At 45.0% G+C, this 24,260-nt stretch overlaps 1 protein-coding gene across 10 annotated transcripts in view; it reads left to right on the plus strand.

The window, feature by feature from the left end:
- The window catches only part of ZNF41 (zinc finger protein 41), a 41,788-nt gene that overhangs the window by 10,485 nt on the left and 7,043 nt on the right, over window positions 1-24,260 (plus strand). For 3 of the 10 annotated variants that reach the window (XM_037992931.2, XM_037992935.2, XM_037992932.2), the window contains exons 2-4: window positions 8,018-8,184; window positions 20,638-20,764; window positions 21,019-21,114. In XM_037992931.2, coding sequence (XP_037848859.1) covers window positions 8,113-8,184; window positions 20,638-20,764; window positions 21,019-21,114 — 295 coding nt within the window. In that variant the 5' untranslated portion in view covers window positions 8,018-8,112. Of the gene's footprint in view, window positions 1-7,923; window positions 8,271-20,597; window positions 20,765-21,018; window positions 21,115-24,260 lie in introns of all 10 variants that reach the window. The other 7 variants (XM_037992927.2, XM_037992926.2, XM_037992924.2 and 4 more) reach the window with 5 other exon arrangements.

Here is a 24,260-nt window from a genome sequence, read left to right on the forward strand (position 1 = left end):
GTCTCGAACTCCTGACCTCATGATCCACCTGCTTCAGCCTCCCAAAGTGCTGGGATTACAGGTGTGAGTCACTGCACCAAGCCTAGTGTGTGCATAGTCTACGTCATTTTGTCATGTACATAGATTAATGTAACAGCCACCACAATCAAGATACAGAACTACTACTCCTTTATAGTCTTTTTTTTTTTTTTCTTGTGAGACGGAGTCTCGCTCTGTTACCCAGGCTAGAGTGCAGTGGCGCAATCTCGACTCACTGCAAGCTCCGCCTCCTGGGTTCACACCATTCTCCTGCCTCAGCCTCCCAAGTAGCTGGGACTATAGGCACCTGCCACCACCACGCCTGGCTAATTTTTTGTATTTTTAGTAGAGACAGGGTTTCACCGTGTTAGCCAGGATGGTCTCGATCTCCTGATCTCGTGATCTGCCTACCTCGGCCTCCCAAAGTGCTGGGATTACAGGTGTGAGCCACCGTGCCCGGCCTAGTCTTTTTTTTTTAAGACAGGTTCTTACTGTGTTTCCCAGGCTGAAGTACAGTAGTGCCATCATCACTCACTGCAACCTCGAACTCTTGGGTTCAAGTGATCCTCCCGCCTTGACCTCCTGAGTAGCTGAGACTATAGGCGCATGCCACAATGCCTGGCTACTTTCTAAATTTTTTGTAGAGGTGAGGGTCTCACCATGTTACCCAGGCTGGTCTCAAACTCCTGGCCTCAAGCGATCCTCTCACCTTGGCCTCTCAAAGTGCTGGGATTGCAGGCACGAACCACTGTGCCCAGACCTTTTATAGTCTTTACTCCCACCACCATCCCTAACCCCTGGCAACCAACCATCTGTTTTTCATCTCTCTAGTTTTGCCATTTTGAGAATGTTATATAAATGGAACCATACAGACTGTGATTTATTTTATTTATTTATTTATTTTTTTGAGACGGAGTTTCACTCTGTCACCCAGGCTGGAGTGCAGTGGCACAATCTTGGCTCGCTGCAACCTCCTCCTGGGTTCAAGCAGTTCTCCCACCTCAGCGTCCTGAGTAGCTGGGATTACAGGCGCCTGCCACCACACCCAGCTAATTTTTGTATTTTTAGTAGAGATGGGGTTTCACCATGTTGGCCAGGCTGGTCTCAAACTCCTGATCTGAGGTGATCTGCCCGCCTGGGCCTCCCAAACTGCTGGGATTACAGGTGTGAGCCACCGCGCCTGGCCCAATGTGTGTGATCTTTTGAGGTTGGTTTTTTCACTCAGCATAATGTCCTTGAAAACCATCCAAACTGTTGCTAGAACAATAATTCATTTCTTTTTGTTGCTGAGTAGTATTCCATATTATAGATTTACCACAGTTTGTTTAGCCATTCACATATTGAGAGCCATTTTGCTTGTTTCCAGTCTGAGGCTATTACATATAAAGCTGTAATGAACAATCGTGTACAGGTTTTTGTGTACACATAAGATTTCCTTTCTCTGGGATGAATGCCCAGAAGTGCAATTGCTGGATCATGTGGTAAGTATTTTAATTTTTAAAGAGGCTGCCAAACTGTTTTCCAGAGTGGCTGTGCCACTTTACATTCCTGCTGGCGATGTGTTAGGAATCCAGTTTCTCTGAGTCCTCTCCAAAGAAAGGAAAATAGTTAAAATGTGCCATTTTTAAAAGGCACCAGTTCTAAATGTGTTTATAGCTAAGCTTTAAAGAAGATAGTATCTATGCCATTTTAACACATAAAAATAAATTTCCTGAGTTCCTTTTAAAAACTGGCATAACCTTAATAGCAACACTTGTTAAATATAATACAAAAACAAATATGACTTTTAAGACTTCATGTGATTTAATGCATTTGTGCTGGTTTTATTTGTATGTGTTGAATGATCCTGAAGTTAGTACTTCTTTATTGTTTCTTTTATTATTAAAAGATATTCCCCTTTTTTGTTAATCTGTTGAATGCTTTGGACCTTAATTTCCCCCACGATAATTGTATTTTCAGACCTCCTTTCATTTTCTTGGTATTTGCCTAGTAAATTGTATAGCTTTTAAATCCTCATTGAAATATTACATAATACAGAAAAGTGCACACATTGTACATATTTAGCTTGATGATTTTTTAACAGACCAGACAAACTTGCATAGCCACCACCTAGATGAAGAAATGTTACTATCTCTCAAGAAGTCATGTTTTTTAGCTGGGTGTGGTGGCATGCACCTATGGTCCCAGCGACTTAGGAGGCTGAGGCAGGACGATTACTTGAGCTCAGGAGTTTGAGGCTGCAGTGAGCTATGATCGTGCTACTGCACTCCTGGCTGGGTGACAGAGCAGGACGCTGTCTCAAAAAAAAAAATTTGTTTTTGTAAGGCCAGGTGCAGTAGCTCATGCCTGTAATCCCAGCACTTTGGGAGGGCGAGACGGACGGATCACGAGGTCAGGAGTTCGAGACCAGCCTGGCCAATATGGTGAAACCCCGTCTCTACTAAAAATATAAAAATTAGTCGGGCGTGGTGGCGGGCGCCTGTAATCCCAGCTACTTGGGAGGCTGAGACAGGAGAGTCGCTTGAACTCAGGAAGCAGAGGTTGCAATGATCCGAGATCACACCACTGCACTCCAGCCTGGGTGACAGAGCAAGACTCTGTCTCAACAACAACAACAACAAAAATTTAAAGAAGCCATGTTTCTTTGAGGGGCCAAGGCAGGTGGATCACGAGGTCAAGAGATCAAGACCATCCTGCCTAACATGGTGAAACCCCATCTCTACTAAAAATACAAAAATTAGCTGGGCATGGTGGCGCACACCTAGAGTCCTAGCTACTCGGGAGGCTGAAGCAGGAGAATCGCTTGAACCCAGTAGGCAGAGGTTGCAGTGAGCCAAGATCACACCACTGCACTCCAGCCTGGGCTACAAAGCAAGACTCCATCTCAAAAAAAAGAAAAACAAAACAGAAAAAAAACAGTTTTAAAGAAGCCATGTTTCTTTGAGAGGCTGAGGCAGGCAGATCACAAGGTCAAGAGATCGAGACCATCCTGCCCAACATGGTAAAACCCCATCTCTACTAAAAATACAAACATTAGCTGGGCATGGTGGCGCACACCTGTAGTCCTAGCTACTCTGGAGGCTGAAGGAGGAGAATCACTTGAACCCGGGAGGTGGAGGTTGCAGTGAGCCAAAATCTCACCACTGTATGACAGGCTGGAGACAGAGCAAGACTCTGTCTCAAAAAAAAAAAAAAAAAAAAAAAAAAAAAAAGCCATGTTTTTGAAATGTATATAAACGTAATCATATGGCATTGCTTCATTGCTCTTTTGAGTCTGGCTTCTTTAGCTTAACAGAGTGTTCATGGGACGAGACTCATGCATGTTGAGTATAGCAATTTATTCTTTCTCATTGCTGTATAGTATTTCCTTGTATAAATATAACACAACTTGTCTATCCATTCTGATGTTGATGGGCATTTACATAATTTTTAGTTTTGAATAAAGCTACCATGAACATTATCATCTCTTTTAGTAAACATATATTTGCATTTCTCTTGAGTGAGAGAGAACTGGAGTCAAACAGCAGGGTCATAGGATATTGCATGTATTCATCATTAATAGAGACTACCAAACAGTTTTTCAAAGTTTATGTACTAGTTTATGCTCCTAACAGCAATCTGAGTTTTGGCTGCTCCACATCCTTGCCCACTCTTGTTTATTTCCCATCTTTTTCATTTTGGCAATTTCTAGTGGGATTATCTTATTGTAGATATGGAGGATTATGTGGAGGATTATCTTATTGTAGTTTAACTTCTATTTTCTTGCTAACTGGTGAAGTCAAGCATCTTTTTATAAGCTTATTTGCTATTTGGATATTTTCTTTGTGAAATGCCTGTTCCTTTTGCCCTTTTTCTGTGGCTCTTAGTGATTTCTAGACATTCTTGATATATTTGAGATATTAATCATTTGTCAAATATAGATATTACAGTTACCTTCTCCCACTGTAGCATTTACCTTTACATTTTTAATTTTATCTTCTGATTAACAGAAGTCCTTAATTTTAATGTAGTCCAATTTAGGTATCCTTTATCAGGACTTAATATAAAGCACATTAATTAAGACTATAACACTGGTCCAAGAATAGACAAATAAACTAATGAAAATACAGAGTTCAGGAATGGCCCCCACATATATGATCACAAGGAGACACTACAGAGCAATGGAGAAAGGATAGTCTTCTTTTTTTTCTTTTTTGGGGACAGAGTCTCACTCTATCCCCCCAGGCTGGAGTGCAGTGGTGAGATCTCAGCTCACTGTAACCCCCACCTCCCGGGTTCAAGCGATTCTCCTGCCTCAGCCTCCCGAGTAGCTGCGATTATAGGCGTCTGCCACCACGCCTGACTAATTTTTGTATTTTTAGTAGAGATAGGGTTTCGCCATATTGGCCAGGCTGACCTCGAACTCCTGAGCTCAGGTGATCCGCCCACCTCGGTCTCCCAAAGTGTTGGGATTACAGACATGAGCCACTGTGCCTGGCCATGGGTAGGCTTTTCAATAAATGGTGCTAGATTATCTTGCTTCCGTATGAAAGAAATGAATCTTGACTCTAACATATACCACATGCTAAAATCCTTCCCAGATGGACTGTGGATCTAAATGTGAAAGCTAAAATGATAAAACTTTTACATGACCCTGAGGTAGGCGAAGGTTTCCTAACAAGACATAATGCATGCCAACCATAAAGGAAAGAATGATCAATGATATGGTGTATTTCTATCAAGTGCTTCATTTCACATCTTCATCTTTTTTTTTAACATACTTGATTTTATGCCTCCTATTATTTTTTTCCTTTTTTTCTCCTATTATCTTTCGTTTGCTGTTTTTTTTTTTTGGTTTTTTTTTAAAACAGAGTCTCACTGTGTCCCCCCAGGCCAGAGTACAATGGCATGATCTCGGCTCACTGCAACCTCCGCCTCCTGGGTTCAAGCGATTCTCATGCCTTAGCCTCCCAAGTAGCTAGGAATACAGGTGCCTGCCACCACACCCGGCTAATTTATGTGTTTTTAGTAGAGATAGGGTTTCACCATATTGGCCAGGCTGGTGTCAAACTCCTGACCTCAGGTGATCCGCCCACCTTGGCCTCCCAAAGTGCTGGGATTACAGGTGTGAGCCACTGTGCCTGGCTGGTCATGTTTCTCTTTTTTTTTTTTTTTTTGAGATGGAGTCTCGCTCTGTCACCCAGGCTGGAGTGCAGTGGCAAGATCTCGGCTCACTGCAACCTCCGCCTCCTGGGCTCAAGCAATTCCCCTGCTTCAACCTCCTGAGTAGGTGGGATTATAGGCATGCACCACCACACCCAGCTAATTTTTGTATTTTTAGTAGAGATGGAGTTTCACCATGTTGGCCAGGGTGGTCTCGAATTCCTGACCTCGTGATTCGCCCGCCTCGGCCTTCCAAAGTGCTGGGATTACAGGTGTGAGCCACTGCGCCTGGCCTCATGCATGTTTCTCTTAATCCTCTTTTAGGTTTTTATTACTTTTGAGTTTTGATTGTTTAGAATTTTGATTTTTTTAATGAATTTCTGTTAGTAGTTGCCTTTACCTTCCTTACAAATATGATTGTATGTATTTTCTATATTACTAAATCCAAATAATATTGTACCGATATCTGCCCATGGAAATTTGTAATTTGCCTTCTCCTCATTTTGTTCAGTAAATTTTCCCAGGGAATTTTTTTGTTTGTTTGTTTTTTTGTGTTTTTTTGAGACAGTCTCTGTCACCCAGATTGGAGTGCAGTGGCATGATCTCGGCTCACTGCAACCTCCGCCTCCTGGGTTCAAGCGATTCTCCTGCTTCAGCCTCCCGAGTAGCTGGGACTACAGGTGCATGCCACCACGCCCGGCTAATTTTTTGTATTTTTAATGTTTCACAGTGTTAGCCAGGATGGTCTTGATCTCCTGACTTCGTGATCCGCTCGCCTCGGCCTCCCAAAGTGCTGGAATTACAGGTGTGAGCCACTGTACCCGGCCAGGGAATTTTTAAATTTCCACATAGTTAATAGTAACAGCCTTATTTACTACAGATGCCCAATTACGTTGCTTTTCTTTATCCAGATGTAATTATATATCAATTGCAAGAATCCTATCTCAGAACTGCTTTCCTGTTCTGAGGTTTTTTGTTTCTATTCCGTTTACCATTGTTTAGACTATTCCCTTGAGTGTTATCCTGAGATTGGAATATTGGCATAAAATGCTAGAAATGCTTTTATGTCTAAAATTGTCTTTCTTTTGCTCTGACAATAGAATGGTATCTAGCTAGGGTGGGTTTAGAATTCTTGGATCTCAGACCTTCTCTCGCAATAATTTGTAGAGTTTTCTTCTAACATGGTTTCTGTTTTTGCAAATACATCTAGTGCCACTGTGATCCCTTTTCCTTGTAAATGACGTGTTGGTTCTGCCTGGAAGTGTTGGAAATGTCAGTATCTGAAGTCATCGATTCAGTCCATGAGAGTTTATTGATTGGGGTGCTAAGGTGGTGAATGATTGCAAGTCTGGGATTCACAGGGATTACAAGTCAGTTTTGGGGGACCTGTGGCAGTCCTGGATTGGGACCTATGGACATTGGTTATTATAGTACTGTGTGAGTTGCTATGTGATGAACTGGAACTTCTATTACTGAGGGTTTTATGGGAGTCATTGATCCTATTGATGGTGTGCTGCCTGGGTTGGTGATAATTTGAGGAGCCTGTGGAAACCAGTTGATGACACCATTTGGTACACAGGTTTTGTCAAGCACTGTGGGCTATAGGGATTTAGGAGCCTGTGCAGACCCGCTGGTTTTCAGGGCCTGATGGGAATTGCAGAAGAGAAGGGACAAGTTTGAGTTTTCATCTTTGACAGAAGGGGGTGGGCTCTGTTCTTTGCATAGAATGTACACTGAATTACACAGAAGCTCAGTTTATGCTCAAGTGGCATGATCACTGCTCAGCCAGAGCACTTTGAAGGTAGCAGGAACCACAGTGTTTATTGTGATTCTGCCTTGAATAGAGTACCAAATGGCTCAGCAGTTAAGAAAGTATGCTTTGGCCGGGCGCAGTGGCTCAAGCCTGTAATCCCAGCACTTTGGGAGGCCGAGGCGGGTGGATCACGAGGTCAGGAGATCGAGACCATCCTGGCTAACACCGTGAAACCCCGTCTCTACTAAAAATACAAAAAACTAGCCGGGCGTGGTGGCGGGCGCCTGTAGTCCCAGCTACTCGGAGGCTGAGGCAGGAGAACGGCGTAAAAACCCGGGAGGCGGAGCTTGCAGTGAGCCGAGATTGCGCCACTGCACTCCAGCCTGGGTGACACAGCGAGACTCTGTCTCAAAAAAAAAAAAAAAAAAAAAAAAAGAAAGTATGCTTTGGAGCCAGGCATACCTGAGTTTGAATCCTTGTCCTTCCCCCTCATCTGAGTGATCTTGGGGCAAATTTCTTAATATTTCTGAACAGCTCTATCTGATGGTAAATGGGATTAGTAATAATAATAATGCCTAGTCCACAGGATGAGTGTGAAAATTAAATGAGGTACCTAATAAAACATGCCTTGCACCTTGTAATAATAGCACTATTTAAAATGAGTTGAGCATGTTCCAGGTACCAAGTAGGTGTGCATAGAAGCATCATTTCGTTTAATTCTGACAACCCTATGAGATAAGTATTTTCATCCTGTTTTAAGATGAAGAAACTTCACGTAAAGTGACTTCCTCAAATTCTAGCTAGAACATAGAAGAGCTTGAATACAAATGCTCATTCATTTTACACCAGATCTTGTGAATTTTCCCCATGTTTTGCTTTAATACTTGGTGTGGGTTTTACCGAACTTTTCTCTTCTGCAGCATCCAGCACAGTGAGCCTCCCCTGGGCACTACCAGAAAATATTTGTGGGTGAACATGGAGTAATGACCATGTGGACACTGTCTTTCCAGGGTTTCTTGGAGCCTCTGCAGAGTCTGGGGGCCAGGCTCCTTAGTGGAAACTGCAGGATCTTCCTTCTGACTCTTGCTTGCCTCGCCCCAGCAGCTCCGGTTGAGTCCGCAGATGCCAGCTCAGCTTCCAGCTTGGGAAAGAGTGGGGTTGTCAGCAGGAGAGCCTGAGGGCTGAGGCCCAGCGTGAACATGGCAGCTAATGGGGACTCTCCCCCATGGTACCCGGTCGTGGCTGCAGAGAGACGTGGCAGCTCATGTGAGGTGAGGAGGGAGAGGGCCCCGGAGGTAAGAATTCATTCAGTGAGGAGATACCCTGACCTGTCCCCAGGGCCTCAGGGCAGGAGCAGGTGAGTCAGAGGAAGCGGCAGATTCCAGACCTGCTGCCCTGGAGACAGATCAGGGTCCTCCCACTGAGAGTGAGCACCACTTGACTGATACGGCCACATCCAGAGCCCCACGTGTTTCAGTGGACAGGGTAATGTGGCTGATTACACTAGAGGAGAGGGAGGATGTGGAGGGTGAGCCCCACAACCTAGGGAGTGGGGGCAGCTCCCTGCAGGGCAAATGAGGGTGAGGTCCAGGTGGAAGCAGCCACTATCCATAGCCAGGGAGACTCCATCCCCCACCCCAACACCAACCTTTCCCTCTCTATCGGCTCTTTATAAACATCAGCTGATCCCCACCAGTGCCCCCTTCCCTCAGGTCTCTGGGGATCTGGCAATTTCTCCTCTATCCTGATTTAGGTAGAGAAAAATCCTTTTTCTTTGGAACTTAGAGACTGGCAGGGTAGTAGGGCCACCATAGTCTCTGGGACCCTTCTGGCTTTCCCTCCTCCTTTCAAAGATGAATAAAATGGCCAGGCACAGTGGCTCACGCCTATAATCCCAGCACCTTTGGGAGGCTGAGGCGGGTGGATTGCTTGAGGTCAGGAGTTCAAGACCAGCCTGACCAATATGGCGAACCCCCGTCTCTACTAAAAATACAAAAAGTTAGCTGATCTTGGGGGCGCATGCCTGTAATCCCAGCTACTTGGGAGGCTGAGGCAGGAGAATCGCTTGAACCTGGGAAGTAGAGGTTGCAGTGAGCTGAGATCACACCACTGCACTCCAACCTGAGTGACAGAGTGAGACTCCGTCTCAAAAACAAAAAAAAAAAGATGAATAAAATGCCCCAGAAGACAAATGACTCGCCCAGGCCTCTCAGGTTGGCGGTGACAACACTAGACTGGAGTCAGGTCTCCTGACTGTGTCTTCCACCCTCACCGCACCACAGCTGAGATCAAGTTTCCTGCTCAGAGCTCCCGTTCAGATCAGAGTTCCCATTGAGATTCTGTAAGCCGAGGAGGACCACGAGCGAGCCAGACCCTGCCCGACAGCTCCCTCCTTTCAGACCTGCCTGTGGATGCTGTTGACTCTGGAAGGGTTCATTGTCTCAGGGGCTCAGGGTCATGTGGTCATTAGGATAACATTAAACTTTTAAATATTATTTTTTTGATCATTTTATAACTTCATAATAAAATATTAGAAAGTATAGTTTAGCAAATAGAAGAAACTAAAAAATTACTTGTCGTTCCAACATTACCCAAAGCTAACCAGTGTTAACATTTAGCTGTATTTCCTTTCAGTGGTTTTTTCCTTTGTGTGTGCATGTGTGCATGTGTGTGAGTATACGTGTGGGGCCTGAGTGTGCATGCATACTGCGCACATACACATATATAGCTAAAGTTTTAAAACAGAATCATACTCTTTGGTTACTTCATTTTTAACTGGGCAGTTTAACATGATTTGCTAGGCAGCAAGTATTTTTCTTTATATACTTATGATGTCCATAATTTAGCCAGTTTGCTATTTTTTTAATTTTATTTATTTATTTTAATGTTTTTTCCTCTGAGGCAGTCTCCCTCTGTTGCCCAGGCTAGAGTGCAGTGTTGCAATCTCAGCTCACTACAGCCTCAACCTCCTGGGCTCAGGCGATCCTCCCACCATAGCCTCCTAAGTAGCTGGGACTACAGGCACATGGCACCACACCCAGCTGGTCTCAAGCTCCTGGGGTCAAGTAATCTTCCTGCCTTGGCCTCCCAGAGTGCTGAGATTACAGGCGTGAGTCACCACCATGCCCTGCAAATTTTATTTTTAATTGACGAATAATAATTGTGTATATTTATGGGGTACAACGTGATGTTTTGATATTTGTATACATTGTAGAATATTTAAATCAACCTAATTAACATATCCATTACCTCAAAGACTTATTTCTTTCATGATGTGAACATTTAAAATCTGCTCTTGGCCGGGCGAGGTGGCTCACGCCTGTAATCCCAGCACTTTGGGAGGCCGAGGCGGGCGGATCACGAGGTCAGGAGATCGAGATCATCCTGGCGAACACGGTGAAACCCTGTCTCTACTAAAAATACAAAAAAATTAGCCAGGTGTGGTGGTGGGTGCCTGTAGTCCCAGCTACTCGGGAGGCTGAGGCAGGAGAATGGCATGAACCCAGGAGGCGGAGCTTGCAGTGAGCCGAGATCGTGCCACTGCACTCTAGCCTGGGTGACAGAGCGAGACTCTGTCTCAAAGAAAAAAAAAAATCTGCTCTCTTTGCAATTTTGAAATAACATTACATCATTATTAACTAGCCACCAAACTGTAATAGGTCTCAAAAACTTATTCCCTCTAACAAAAACTTTGTATACTTTGACCAGTGTCTCTCCATCCCCCTACAACCAGTCCACTAATAATGTGCATTTAGGGTATTTGAGGTTTTCTATTGTGATTAAACTACTATGATAAAATTCCTACATTTAAATCTTTTTGCCAGCTGGGCATGGTGGCTCATGCCTGTAATCCCAGCATTTTGGGAGGCCAAGGCGGGCAGATCGCTTGAGCTCAGGAGTTTGAGACCAGCCTGGGCAATATAGTAAGACTCTGTCTCAATAAAAATACAAAAATTAGCCGGGTGTGGTAGTGTGCACCTGTAGTCCCATGTACTTGGGAGACTGAGGTGAGAGGATCACTTGAGCCCAGGAGGTTGAGGCTACAGTGATCCAAGACCACACCACTGCACACCAGCCTGGGTGACAGAGGAGACTGTGTCTCAAAATAAATAAATAAGTAAATAAATAAATACATCTTTCTGCCAAGTCATTGAAATTATATTTTTCAGTCAAAGGTATAGGGGCATTAAATAGCAAGTGAATCAATGCTCGACAGTAGTACACTTCCACCTTGTCTAAGCTCTGCCCAGTCATGTCAGTCACGGACCCACAGATTAGGGCCATGACAATGTGGTCCTCCCCACTCCTGCACATGGCCTCTTGCCCAGCCAACAGTGGGGATTTCTAGAAGAACGATTCTGAAAGGCACATTTCTCCATTCATCTCTTCCTTCCTAACCACAGATCTCTGACCCACCTCAAGAAGAGATGGAAATGACCGAGACCCCGGAATATTATTTATTGACTTATTTATTGGTTAGGGTCTTGGTGTTTTCATTAAACATCAGGGAGCAGGGTATAGGCAGAGACACCTAGGAACCAATAAAAATGTCCCCAGGGTTTGAGGAGCAGCCAGTTGTACCAAGAAACAGTGGCTGAAGATGGAGAATAAGCAGAGGGATCAGTAAGGTAAAGAGGGCTGGAGGGAGCCACAAGGGAATAAGGAACAGGGACCATGGTGCACTTACTAGAGATGAAGAATAGCCAAGGGTCCAGGATACAGGTGGAAGAATAATGAAACAAACAGGACATGAGTCAGACGCTGGAGCCAGAAACCAAGAAACAGTTGCTGAGGCTGGAGAAGTGGTAATCACTGGGGAGCAGGGAAGAGCCGAGGATTAAAGAACAGTGAGAAGGATCATGAAATAGGAGGAAGTACCAGGAAATAGAGGAACCAGAAAGCAGCCAGACAGAGCAGTCAGTATCCAGAGGGGTGAGGAAGCAGAAGAATCAGATAAAATGGAAAAAGCAAACATATCCAAGGAACTGGGTATGAGCCTGAGGGACAAGCAACTTCCCGAGGAACCAGGAAGCAGTTCCTTGGTTTAGAAGAGAGCTTGAGGGTATAGGCAAAAGACAGAGATACCAGGGAACAAGAAGTGGGAAATATGACCCAGAGAATGGATTGCAGCCAGAGGAACCAGGAGACAATTGCTGAGGCTGTAGAATGGGCAGAGGGATCAGGGAAGGGACAGAGTCCATGGAACAGGTGGAAAGATGAGAGAAGAGCCTCTGAAGCTGTAGAATGGCCTAGAGTACTGTGGAACATCTGGAGCAAGGAACGGTCACTGAGGCTGAGGGGCAGCCAGAGGGAGCAGCCAAAATGTGCTTGGGGCTGAGGGTCCACCAGAGGACCTGGGAAGTAACCAGAGGAACTAGGGAACAGGTCAAGTGAGCATTAAACATGTATCCAGTGTGGGGTAGCAGCCTGATTGACCAGTGGCCAGCTAGAGAGACCAGAGGAGAACCAGAAAGAATCGTATAACTGAAGTGAGTTAACAGCCCAAGGGCCCAAACAGTAGTTACTGGCGTGAAGGCACAGTTGGAGAGGCTGGGAAACAGCCGGAGTTCCCAGGACCATGCTGGTTTGCCTGTGACTGAGGGGACATGGGACTTCCAGTGCTAAAACAGGAACATTCCTGGGCAAACTGAGACACTTGGCCACCCTACCCAGGAAGGAATCAGAGGAACCAGCCAATAGTTAAATGTAATGTGAGTAACAGAGGCAGTGCAAGTACAGAATCCAGCCGTGGCATAGAACACGCAGTAGTGCATTTTAATGGGTAAGGGCATAAGCTAGCTAGTTAGGTACTGCTCAAAGTGTGGTCCACGGACCAGATGCGTGAACATCACGGGAGAGCATAGTAGAAATGTATTCAATGGCCAGGCACGGTGGTAATCCCAACACTTTGGGAGGCCAAAGCGGGAGGATTGTTTGAGGCCAGGAGTTCAAGACCAGCCTGGGCAACATGGTGAAACCCCATGTCTACATACACACACACACACACACACACACACACACACACACACACACACACATATATACACACACACACATAAAAAAAAAACTAGCCAGGTAGGGTAGTACTGAGGTGGGAGGATCATCTGAGCCCGGGAGGTGGAGGCTGTAGTGAGCCGTGATTGTGCCACTGTACTCCAGCCTGGGTGGCAGAGTGACGCCCCGTCTCAGAAAGAAGAAAGGAGGAAGAAGGGAAGGAAAGAATGGAAAGAAAGAAATGTACTCAAGGAACTGTCCAAGGACAGGGAAGAATCAGGAGACTAGAGATTAGTCAGCAGAATCCAACAGCAGTCAGTCTGTGTGAGCCAGGAACAGCTGGAAGGAACAAGAAAGGCCCTTAGGGACCAGGGAACAGTCAGGTAGACTAGCACACAATCAGAATGGTGCCACAGAACAAGGATCAGCTGGAGGGACAACAAAGGGAGCACAGGGCAGTCAGAACAGGAAACAGGAGGCATGAATAGTTAGAGGGATCCAGGTAGAGTCAAAGAAAGCAATAAAAGAACGGGGGTACTCAGAAGGAACAAGAGCCATTTAGAGGGAATAGGAAAGAGAGGGACTAAGGAAAAGTCAGAGGGAACAAGAACCAGCAGAGGGAGCAGGGACAGATCTGGGCAGGCAGAAAACAGCTGTACAGGAAGCAACAAGGGAAGCGGGGAAAGCCAGAAGGAGGGAAGAACAGTTGTAGGGCCACAGAGAACAGTCCCGGGGAACAGGAAACACTCAGATGGACAGGGAGGAGTAAAGTAAAAATACAATTTAAAAATTAGCTGGGCATGGTGGGGTGCACCTGTAGTCTCAGCTATTCAGGAGGCTGAGGCCGAAGGATCCCTTGAGCCCGGGAGTTTGAGGCTGCAGTGAGCCATGATTGCACCACTGCCCTCCAGCCCGGGCAACAGAGCAAGACCTTGTCTCAAAAAAGTAAAAAAAAAAAAAAAGAAAATATCCTTCATGTTTTTTTCACAAAGACCGAAGCAGGGTCTCTGCGTACTGGCTACCAGCTTGTCTACATCCCATGAGATAGAAACACCCATGCACACAAGTTACATGGAGCAGGCTTATTACTTACAGGTAGGCAGTCAGGGACAGCAAAAGCCTACGATTCATTGCAAGCTGGTCCCCCAGGGCTCATGAAAGCTGCTCGGTGCAGCTGGAGTCTCATCTGCGCGTGCCCCACTTGCGCCACAGCTGAGGGATCCCAGAAAGCAGCCCGCGTGGGGTTTTATACCCTAGGACAACCCAACGTTCAGGGCTAAAGCACTAGACATCCTGTTTCCAGGAGAGCCCCCAGCTCTCTCTCCTGTTTGGACTAGTCCCTCCACAGCTCAGGATGTTCCATTTCCAGCACATTCTACAGTTATTCTTGAGAACTGCAAGCAAGAAAGAGGAGACAACTGGGTTGGTCCAGGGCCACCCAGAAAATTATCCTGCAAAGACCAGGGCACCCCCAGCCCAGGGGGAACCTGCAGAGCAGCTGGGTCCCTCGCCCCAGGCTCACTTCCAGCCATGCTCCTATGTGCCCTGGAAGCCCTTCTGCTAGGCCTGGGGCAGAGTGAAAGGGCAAGATCACACCAGGAGGTGACAGAAGTATCCTGAGGCAGGAGTGAGAGCAGCCCTGAAGCAGGAGGCCTGAGCCCCCAGCCAGCTGCAGGGTGGGACAGAGCAGGTGCCTAAGGGATCAGGGACAGACTGGGCAGTCGGCAGCCAGTCCTGGCAGCAGAGTATACCCCCAGGGGTGAGGGTGCAGAATGTGCTGGGACTGAGATGACCCTGAATGGAGACATTGCTGCATGACTAGCTGGAGAGCCATGAGGCTCTGGGATGGGGGCCCTTTCCTAGTATGAGGAAGTCCTTGTAGGAGTCCTTGTGGTGGTAGGGACACACACCATCCTCCATGGTAGATACTGCCCAGAAAAATGACACCTTTTCATATGTGGCAGGTGAGGCTGGAATCTGGGTGTGTCTGTGTTATCAGCTTTCTCCCCAAATCTCTCCAGAGCCCTCTTTCACCACCCTACACATTCCTTCCCAGCCATGGTGGAGTCCAAAGCTTCTATTTTGGTGGGGGAAGGGACCAAACAGGGCAGTGTACCTTGTCTGTATTTCTGTTGCATCTGTCAATGCTTGTAATGCCTGGCGTGGTGTTTGTGCATGTGAATGTGGCATTGTTAATGTGACCTTCATGACTTCCAGGGAGGGAGAGACAGGTGAGGTGGTTTTTTGTCTACCAGCTCCCAGTGCATATAATAAAAGTTTTTACAGCCAGGGGCTGTGGCTCATGCCTGTAATCCCAACTACTTAAGAGGCAAGAGGGTCGCTTGAGCCCAGGAGGGAGGCCAGCCTGGGCAACACTGTGAGACACCCTCCCCCACCACCATCTCTACAAAAAAGTAAAAATAAAATTTAAAAATTAGCTGGGCATGGTGGTGTGCACCTGTAGTCTCAGCTACTAAGGAGGCTGAAGCGGGAAGGATCCCTTGAGCCCAGGAGTTTGAGGCTGCAGTGAGCCATGATTGTACCACTGCATTCCAGTCTGGGCAACAGAGCAACATCCTGTCTCAAAAAAATAAAAAAAGAGGCCAGGCATGGTGGCTCACACCTGTCATAGCAGAACTTTCGGAGTCTAGTGGGCAGATCACTTGAGGCCAGGAATTCTGGACGAGCCTGACCAACATGGTGAAACCCCATCTCTACTAAAAATACAAAATTAGCCAGGCATGGTGGCAGGCATCTATAATCCCAGCTACTCAGGAGGCTGAGGCACAAGAATTGCTTGAACCCAGGAGGCAGAGGTTGCAGTGAGCCAAGACTGCACCACTGCACTCCAGCCTGGGCGACAGAGATTCCATCTCAAAAAACAAAAAAAAGGAAGAAAAGAAAATATCCTGGCCAGGCGTGGTGGCTCAAACCTGTAATCCCAGCACTTTGGGAGGCCGAGCCGGGTGGATCACCTGAGGTCAGGAGTTCAAGACCAGCCTGGCCAACATAGTGAAACCCTGTCTCTACTAAAAATACAAAAATTGGTTAGGCATGATGGTGGGCGCCTGTAATCCCAGCTACTAGGGAGGCTGAGGCAGGAGGATCACTTGAACCCAGGAGGTGGAGGTTGCAGTGAACCAAGGTCAAGCTACTGCACTGCAGCCTGGGTGACAGAGTAAGACCCTGTCTCAAAAAAAAAAAAAGAAAAGAAAAGAAAAAGAAAATATCCTTAATATTTTTTTTACAAAGACAATAGATACTGTACATATATTGAATACTGATTTTTTTTGAATACTGATTTTTTAAATCACTGTTTTTAAACCTTTTTATCATGAAATATTATATATATTTTGAATAATGCCACTAGAAATATTCTTGAATGCATCTCCTGTTGTACATGTGCATATATTCCACGTGGGCGTATATATTTCCATGAGTGGACTCACTGTGTCATACTGCTTGCATGTCTTCAACATTACCACTTAGGGCCAAAATACTTTCCAGCGTGATTGTAGCAATTCCCACCTCCTCCATCAGCAATATGAGAGTTCTTGCACCATATTCTCTTCAACACTTGGTACTATCAGTCTTTTTCATTTAAGACTTTCTAGAGGTTGTGTAGTGGTATCCATTGTGGTTTTAATTTGTATTCCCTTGCTACTAAGAAGGTTAAATCTTTTTTTGTACGTTTATTAAAGCCTTGGATTTCCTCTTTTGTAAAATGAATGCTTCACCCATTTTTCTACTAGGTGGTCTCTTTTTTTCTTACTGGTTTGTACAAGTGCTTTACATCTTCTAGCCCTGAGCCTTTTGTTGATAATGTATGTTGGAGATATCTTCTACTCTGTGACTTTCCCTTTGTTCTCTTTTAATGCTGTCTTTTAAATGAATAGTAGTTCTAAGCTTTGTTGTAGAAAGACTTATCAATTTTCATGGTTCATGTTTGAGAACTATTTTCCTAATTCAAGGTCATGAAGATAGCCATCCGTATTATCTTCTAAAGGCTTTATAGTTTTTGCCTTTCACATTTAAGTCTATAATACATCTGGAATTTATATATATTTTTGAAATGAGATCTCACTCAGTCACCCAGACTGGAGTACAGTGGCACAAACATGGTTCACTGCAGCCTCCACCTTCCAGATTCAAGAGATCGTCCCACCTAGCCTCCTGAGTATCTGAGACTACAGGCGCATGCCACCCCACTCAGCTAATTTTTATGTATGTGCTATATATTTTATTTTTTTGTAGAGACAGAGTCTCGCCATATTGCCCAGACTGGTTTTAAATCTGGACTCAAGCAATCCTCCTGCCTCGGCCTCCCAAAGTGCTGGGATTACAGGCATGAGCCACAGCACCTGGCCTTGGAATTGACCTTTTTTTTTTTTTTTAGACTGAGTCTCGCTCTGTCGCCCAAGCTGGAGTGCAGTGGCCTGGTCTCGGCTCACTGCAACCTCCGCCTTCTGGATTCTAGCGATCCTCCTGCTTCAGCCTCCCAAGTAGCTGAGACTACAGTCACGTGCCACCATGCCCAGCTAATTTTTGTATTTTTAGTGGAGATGAGGTTTCTCCATGTTGGCCAGGCTGGTCACCAACTCCTGACTTCAGGTGATCCACATGCCTCAGCCTCCCAAAGTGCTAGGATTACAGGCGTGAGCCACTGCACCCGACCTGTACTCTATATTCTGTTGCAATGGATTATTTGTCTGTCCTAGCACCAGGACAACAATGTCTTAAATTTCCATTGCTTTGTAAGTCTTGAGGTCTTGTAAAGCATGTCCTCCCACATTGCTTTAATTATTCAAGAGTGTCCTGGCAGGCCGGGCACAGTGACTCATGCCTGCAATCCCAGTGCTTTAGGAGGCTGAGGCAGGAGGATCACTTGAGGCCAAGAGTTCTAGACCAGATTAGGCAACCTAGGGAGACCCCCATCTCTACAAAATACAAAAAAAAACAAAAACAAAAAACGAAGCAGGGTATGGTGGCGTATGCCTGTGGTTGAGGCTGCATTGGGCTGTGGTTGCGCCACTGCACCCTAGCCTGGGTGACAAAGTGAGACTGTGTCTCTGAAAACAAGATACAAAATAATTTTTTTTAAAGAAAATGTCTTGGCTATTCCTGGCCATTTGCATTTCCACAGACATTTTAGAATTGGTTTGTCAGATTTTACAAAAATCCTGTTGTGATTTCAATTGGGATGGCATTGAATGTATTGATTTCTGCTTTTTAAAGACTTTCTCTTGGGTTTTACTCTATTGTTATTTTTATAACATCTTTATTTCAGTGCTTAATGCATGGAATTTTGGACTTTATTCTTTTGTAATATAAGTACTGAAGACCCTAATTTCCACTTTAGTTACCATTTCTTAATCCAATAAATTCTTACATGTACTGATTACATTGATATTTAGTGTATCTTCTTAGACGATCAGTTATTTTGAACTGTATTTTTAAACTTTAAAATGATGATTTCTGAAAAGTTTCATCTTATTACTGATTTCTGACTTAAATCCACTTGGTTTAGAAATGGTCTGTAAGAGATGGTGTTCGTATCTTCTCTATCTGTGTGCCCTTCCTGGGTCATCTCATCTGCTTCCCAGCTCTATATGAGAACTCCCAGATCTTACCTCTATTCTAGCCCAACATCCTATTGTATAACTCCCTGCGTGTTTTATTTCAACATGGACAAAATGTAACATTATGTTTCATTCTTTATTTCACTTTTATTTCAACATGGACAAAATGTAACATTATGTTTCATTCTCTTCCCCACTCCCTTCCTAATCTACTAGCCCCTCTCGGTATGTAACGGTATGTAACGGTATGTAACACCATCCTCTGCATGGTTGTACAAAACCAATAACTGAGAATTGCCCTAGAATTCTTTCTTTTTCTCACTCCCATAATTCGGCCTCTTTAAAATACAGTATCAACACCTTGTTTTTGTTTGTTTATTTGTTTGTTTGTTTTTGAGATGGAGTCTCACTCTGTCGCCCAGGCTGGAGTACAGTGGCATGATCTCAGCTCACTGCAACCTCTGCCTCCTGAGTTCAAGTGATTCTCCTGCCTCAGCCTCCTGAGTAGCTGGGATTACAGACACCCACCATGCCTGGCTAATTTTTGTATTTTTGGTAGAGACGGGGGTTCTGCCATGTTGGCGAGGCTGGTCTCGAACTCCTGACCTCAGGTGATCTGCCTGCCTCAGCCTCCCAAAGTGCTGGGATTACAGGCGTGAACCACCACGCCCGCCAACACCTTCTTTTACTTGCCCATGACAACTACTGCCTTAAGTCCAGATTGTCTTATTCTTTCACATAAACTCTGTAGTGCATCTCCAGATCGATCTGGACTCACCCATTTCAAACATTCCTTGTGATCTATCCTTTTTTTTTTTTTTAAGAAGGAGTCTCACTCTGTGTCACCCAGGCTGAAGTGCAGTGGTACAAACTCGGCTCACTGCAACCTCTGCCTCCGGGTTCAAGCAATTCTCCTGTCTCAGCCTCTCAAGTAGCTGGGATTACAGGTGTGTGCCACCACGCCCAGCTAACTTTTGTATTTTTAGTAGCAACGGGGCTTCACCATATTGGTCATGCTGGTCTCGAACTCCTGACCTCAGGTGATCCACTCACCTCAGCCTCCCAAAGTGCTGAAATTACAGGAGTGAGCCACTGTGCCCAGCGTGATGCATGTTGAATACTGTTTGAAATCACACAGTTACGATCATGTCTTTTCCTGCATATAAATTGCAGTCCATTCTCTATTAGAAAAAAAGACTTGTTCCTTGTTCTGATGCTAGTATATCTCTACTGGATTTTCCTCATAGTCACCTTCTCAATATACTACATAGACTCCTTTCCTTTATATGGAACTACTTGCAGTTCTCAGAATCCACCATGTATTTTTCTATTTCCCTTTCTCCATACTTTTGCTCATGCTTCTCCCTTCTAGATAACTCTCCCCCCACTGTCCCTATGAAGTCTAACCTTATACCTCCTATGCTTTTCTTCCAAATTCCTAAAGCTCCCTTTGTGTCTTCTTCTGTTGGTTATCCAAGTCTTTAAGTTGCTTTATATTTTACTCAACTCTTTATCACCATTGCCTAGCACATCATCTGATACATAATCAGCCAGTATCTTGTTTTTAAGTTAGCTAGAGGACTTAAAGAGAGCTCATTTAAAATCCTCATTTTGAAAAGAGAATGAATGAATAAACTAATGAATGTAGTACACAACAAATGTCAAGATACTTGAATAAGTTTTTTGTTTTTTGTTTTTTGTTTTGAGACGGAGTCTCGCTCTGTCACCCAGGCTGGAGTGCAGTGGCTGGATCTCAGCTCACTGCAAGCTCCGCCTCCCGGGTTTACGCCATTCTCCTGCCTCAGCCTCCCGGGGAGCTGGGACTACAGGCGCCTGCCACCTCGCCTGGCTAGTTTTTTGTATTTTTTAGTAGAGACGGGGTTTCACCCTGTTAGCCAGGATGGTCTCGATCTCCTGACCTTGTGATCCTCCCGTCTCGGCCTCCCACAGTGCTGAGATTACAGGCTTGAGGCACCGCGCCCGGCCTGAGTAAGTTTTTTAACTCTCACAAAATAAAATACAAAACTAGGTACTTAGTGAAAACCCTACATGATACATTACGGTAAAAAGCATTAAAAACAGCTTGCTATCTACCTTCTTCCATCCCCCAGTGCTGACCATGCTGCCTTGAACAGGATTGTGTCGTTACAGGCTTCAGTGTCATTTGAGGATGTGACTGTGGACTTCAGCAGGGAGGAGTGGCAGCACTTAGATCCTGCCCAGAGACGCCTATACTGGGATGTGACACTAGAGAACTACAGCCACCTGCTCTCAGTGGGTAAGCACAGCCGCCCTATGCATCTGCTAGTGAGGATATTTCCATTCTCAGCTGCTGAGTGCTGCCCGACACCTAAACTATGTGATGGTGTCATCCTGGATTTGTCTGGGATTCAGTTCCTTTTCACCTCTGTGATTATTACTCTGTTCCCAGTGAAATGTGTTTATTTTTCTGAAAAGCAAAGGGAAAGTGTCAGTGAAAGGCCCCTGAAATCCAGTCAGCTGGACCAATCATGTGTCATGTCCTGTTAACAGGGTACCAAGTTCCCAAGTCAGAGGCCGCCTTCAAGTTGGAGCAAGGAGAGGGGCCATGGACGCTGGCGGGGGAAGCCCCACATCAGAGCTGTTCAGGTGAGTGGGTGTGACCCAGACAGACAGGGACATGGAAGTCAGTCTCACTTCCCCTAGGAAAACCTGATGCCTTTGAAACATTCTGAAGATAACCCATCTTGAAAGTTCTAAACTTTTGGAGTCAATTGGAGATAGTTGACAATAGCCCTCAAATACCTAAATGCCATTTCCATGTATGATCCTTGCCACATTATTGTCTTCTTTGATTGGCCTTTTGGCAAAAGAACTATCTCTAGTCTCTGTACTCTGTACCACATACCACCCTGTCTTATCTAGTACCTTTTTGTTCTTCCTACTCTACCCCTGCCCCCCATCTTAGTCTTTTCTTGTACATCCAAGTGTTTTAAAATTTCTGTTGCCCAGGCTGGAGTGCAGTGACATGATCTTGGCTCAATGCAACCTCCACCTCCCAGGTTCAAGTGATCCTCCCACCTCAGCCTCCCAAGTAATGGGGACTACAGGCACACGCCACCATGGCCCAGCCAATTTTTGTATTTTTTGTAGAGACGTGATTTCACCAAGTTGGCCAGGCTGGTCTCGAACTCCTGGGCTCAACTGATCTGCCTGATTCGGCCTCCCAGAGTGCTGGGATTACAGGTCTTTGCTGGGATTATAGGTCTTTTAATTTTAATTTTAATTTTAATTTATTAATTTATTTATTTATTTTGAGATGGAGTTTTGCTCTTGTTGCTCAGGCTGGAGTGCAATGGCACAATCTCGTCTCATCGCAACCTCCACCTCCCAGGTTCAAGCAATTCTCCTGCCTCAGCCTCCCTAGTAGCTGGGATTACAGGCATGTGCCACCACGCCCGGCTAATTTTGTATTTTTAGTAGAGATGGGGTTTCTCCATGTTGATCAGGCTGGTCTCAAACTCCCAACCTCAGGTGATCTGCCCGCCTCGGCCTCCCAAAGTGCTGGGATTACAGGCGTGAGCCACTGCGCCCGGCCAGGTCTTTTCTTTTATTCCAATTCTCCATATCCATTATTTATGCCTCTTCCTATGAGCAGCTGGTCTAATGTGTTTGAACCTTGAAATTGTGTGATATTCTCTTAAAGCCTGAAGTATTGGTTTATGAGTATGTATTTTTTTAGTATATATAAAACATATTATACTATGTTTCTCAATTCTGTTCCTTTTTTTTCCACTCATTCCTATGGTCTCTCCATATTTTAGTGTGTTTGTCTGACTTTGTTCTTTAAATTGCTACGTAGTATTTCACAATGTCCCCAGCACCACATCATACTTAACCACTCACCTAATCGTGGATGCTGGGCGTTGTGTCCAATTCCCATCTAATACAAACAATTCTGCAATTAACTTCTACATAAACGTTTCCTTACAGGGTGTGAGAATTTCTCAGGGATGTGTAGAGAAGAGAGGATTTGCGCCTAATCATGGAGTATCTCATCCAGAATAGGACTGAGTACCACCATATTATTCTCAGATTAGCTGCACTGTACAAGGGTTCTGGCTTCCTCAGTGTTTCTGCCTGCCTTGGCCTCCCAAAGTGCTGGGATTATAGGTGTGACCCACCGCGCCCAGCCAGCTCCATATTTTCTGCTGCCTGAATTGCAATTATTCTATTCCTGATTTGATTTGCTGATTCCATTGTTTTTACTACTTCATATTAAATGCTAATGACAGATATCTTTACCTAAAACATTCTATTTCTCTTGTCATGAGCATTATGAAACAAACCTACAATTGTTCTCCATTACCTAGTATATAACAATTAAACTCTTCTTTCAAGGAGATAAAAAACATGGCCACATATTTCCAATTCAGCTCATATCTGTATATTTTCTGTAACCTCTGCTCAACTCCATTTTTAATATTTTGTTAACGTTGGCCATATCTGATAGTCCTCCCTGAATCTGACTGTTTATTCTGTGCTCTATTCAGATGAGACATTTTCCACCTTATGATCAGTTCTCACCTGTCTCACAAAATGGCTCTTAATTATTCCAGCCTATATGGCTCTTTCCTTTTTCTCATCCTCCATCCCACAAGAATTCTGAGAAAATCACAGGATTTTAGCATGTAGGGTAACTGAGGATTTTACCTCTGTTTTCAGAAAGTCTCCAGAATTAAGAGCCTATTTCAGGCTGAGTGTGGTAGCTCACGTCTGTAAACCCAGAACTTTGGGAGGCTGAGGCAGGAGGATCACTTGAGGCCAGGAGTTCAAGACCAGCCTGGGCAACACAACAAGGTTCCATTTCTATTTCAAAAAAAAAATTTTAAGAAAAAAGAGCCTGTTTCTTTTTATAGAAAAATCTATTAATTTGACAAAAAAGAATTGTATGTATTTATATAGTGCAATATGATGTTTTGAAATATGCATACATGAAGAGCCTATTTTTTATAGTATAACTCAGGGTCTTACCAAGGGAGAAACCACAGACTAATGGGAACAGAGAGTGGTTAACATAAAGATTCTTTGCAGCCGGGCGTGGTGGCTCACACCTATAATCCCAGCACTTTGGGAGGACAAGACAGGTGGATCACCTGAGGTCAAGAGTTGAAGACCAGCCTAGCCAACATGGTGAAACCCCATCTCTACTAAAAATACAAAAATTAGCTGGGTGTGGTGGCCCACGCCTGTAATCCCAGTTACTCGGGTGACTGAAGCAGGAGAATCACTTGAACCCAGGAGGTGGAGGTTGCAGTGAGCCGTGGGACTGGAATAATGAGGGATTTGCTAGCAAAAAAAGAAACTCTGAAGAATAAAGGAATAGCAGATAGAAAGCACAGCAGGTTCTTCTAGGGTTGTGAGCGAGTACCCAAGGAAGAGGCTCCCTACTTCCCAGGGATGAGATTCAGACCTTGTAGGGAGGGCACAACCATGGCTCGAGGCAGGTAGAATACTTGCTATGGTGCTGTACTGGTGGAACTTGCTAGAAACCTGCCCTCTAGGATTCCTGAGAAAACTGTTGATACAGAGGTGACTCACTGGAGCTATTCCACTACAAATCATCTGAGAGTAAACTAGGGGGTGTTGGGTGCTGCTGACTGTACAGTGCTGCGGGGGCCTGCAGGAACTAGGTGCTTGGGAAGCCATATGAGCTGCAGGAGCTGGATGCTGGAGAAGTCACCCACACTGCAGGAGCCGAGCTCTAGAGAAGACCATGAGCTCTGGGTACTGGG

Source organism: Chlorocebus sabaeus, chromosome X (genome assembly GCF_047675955.1).
Source record: "Chlorocebus sabaeus isolate Y175 chromosome X, mChlSab1.0.hap1, whole genome shotgun sequence".
Lineage (NCBI taxonomy): Eukaryota > Metazoa > Chordata > Mammalia > Primates > Cercopithecidae > Chlorocebus > Chlorocebus sabaeus.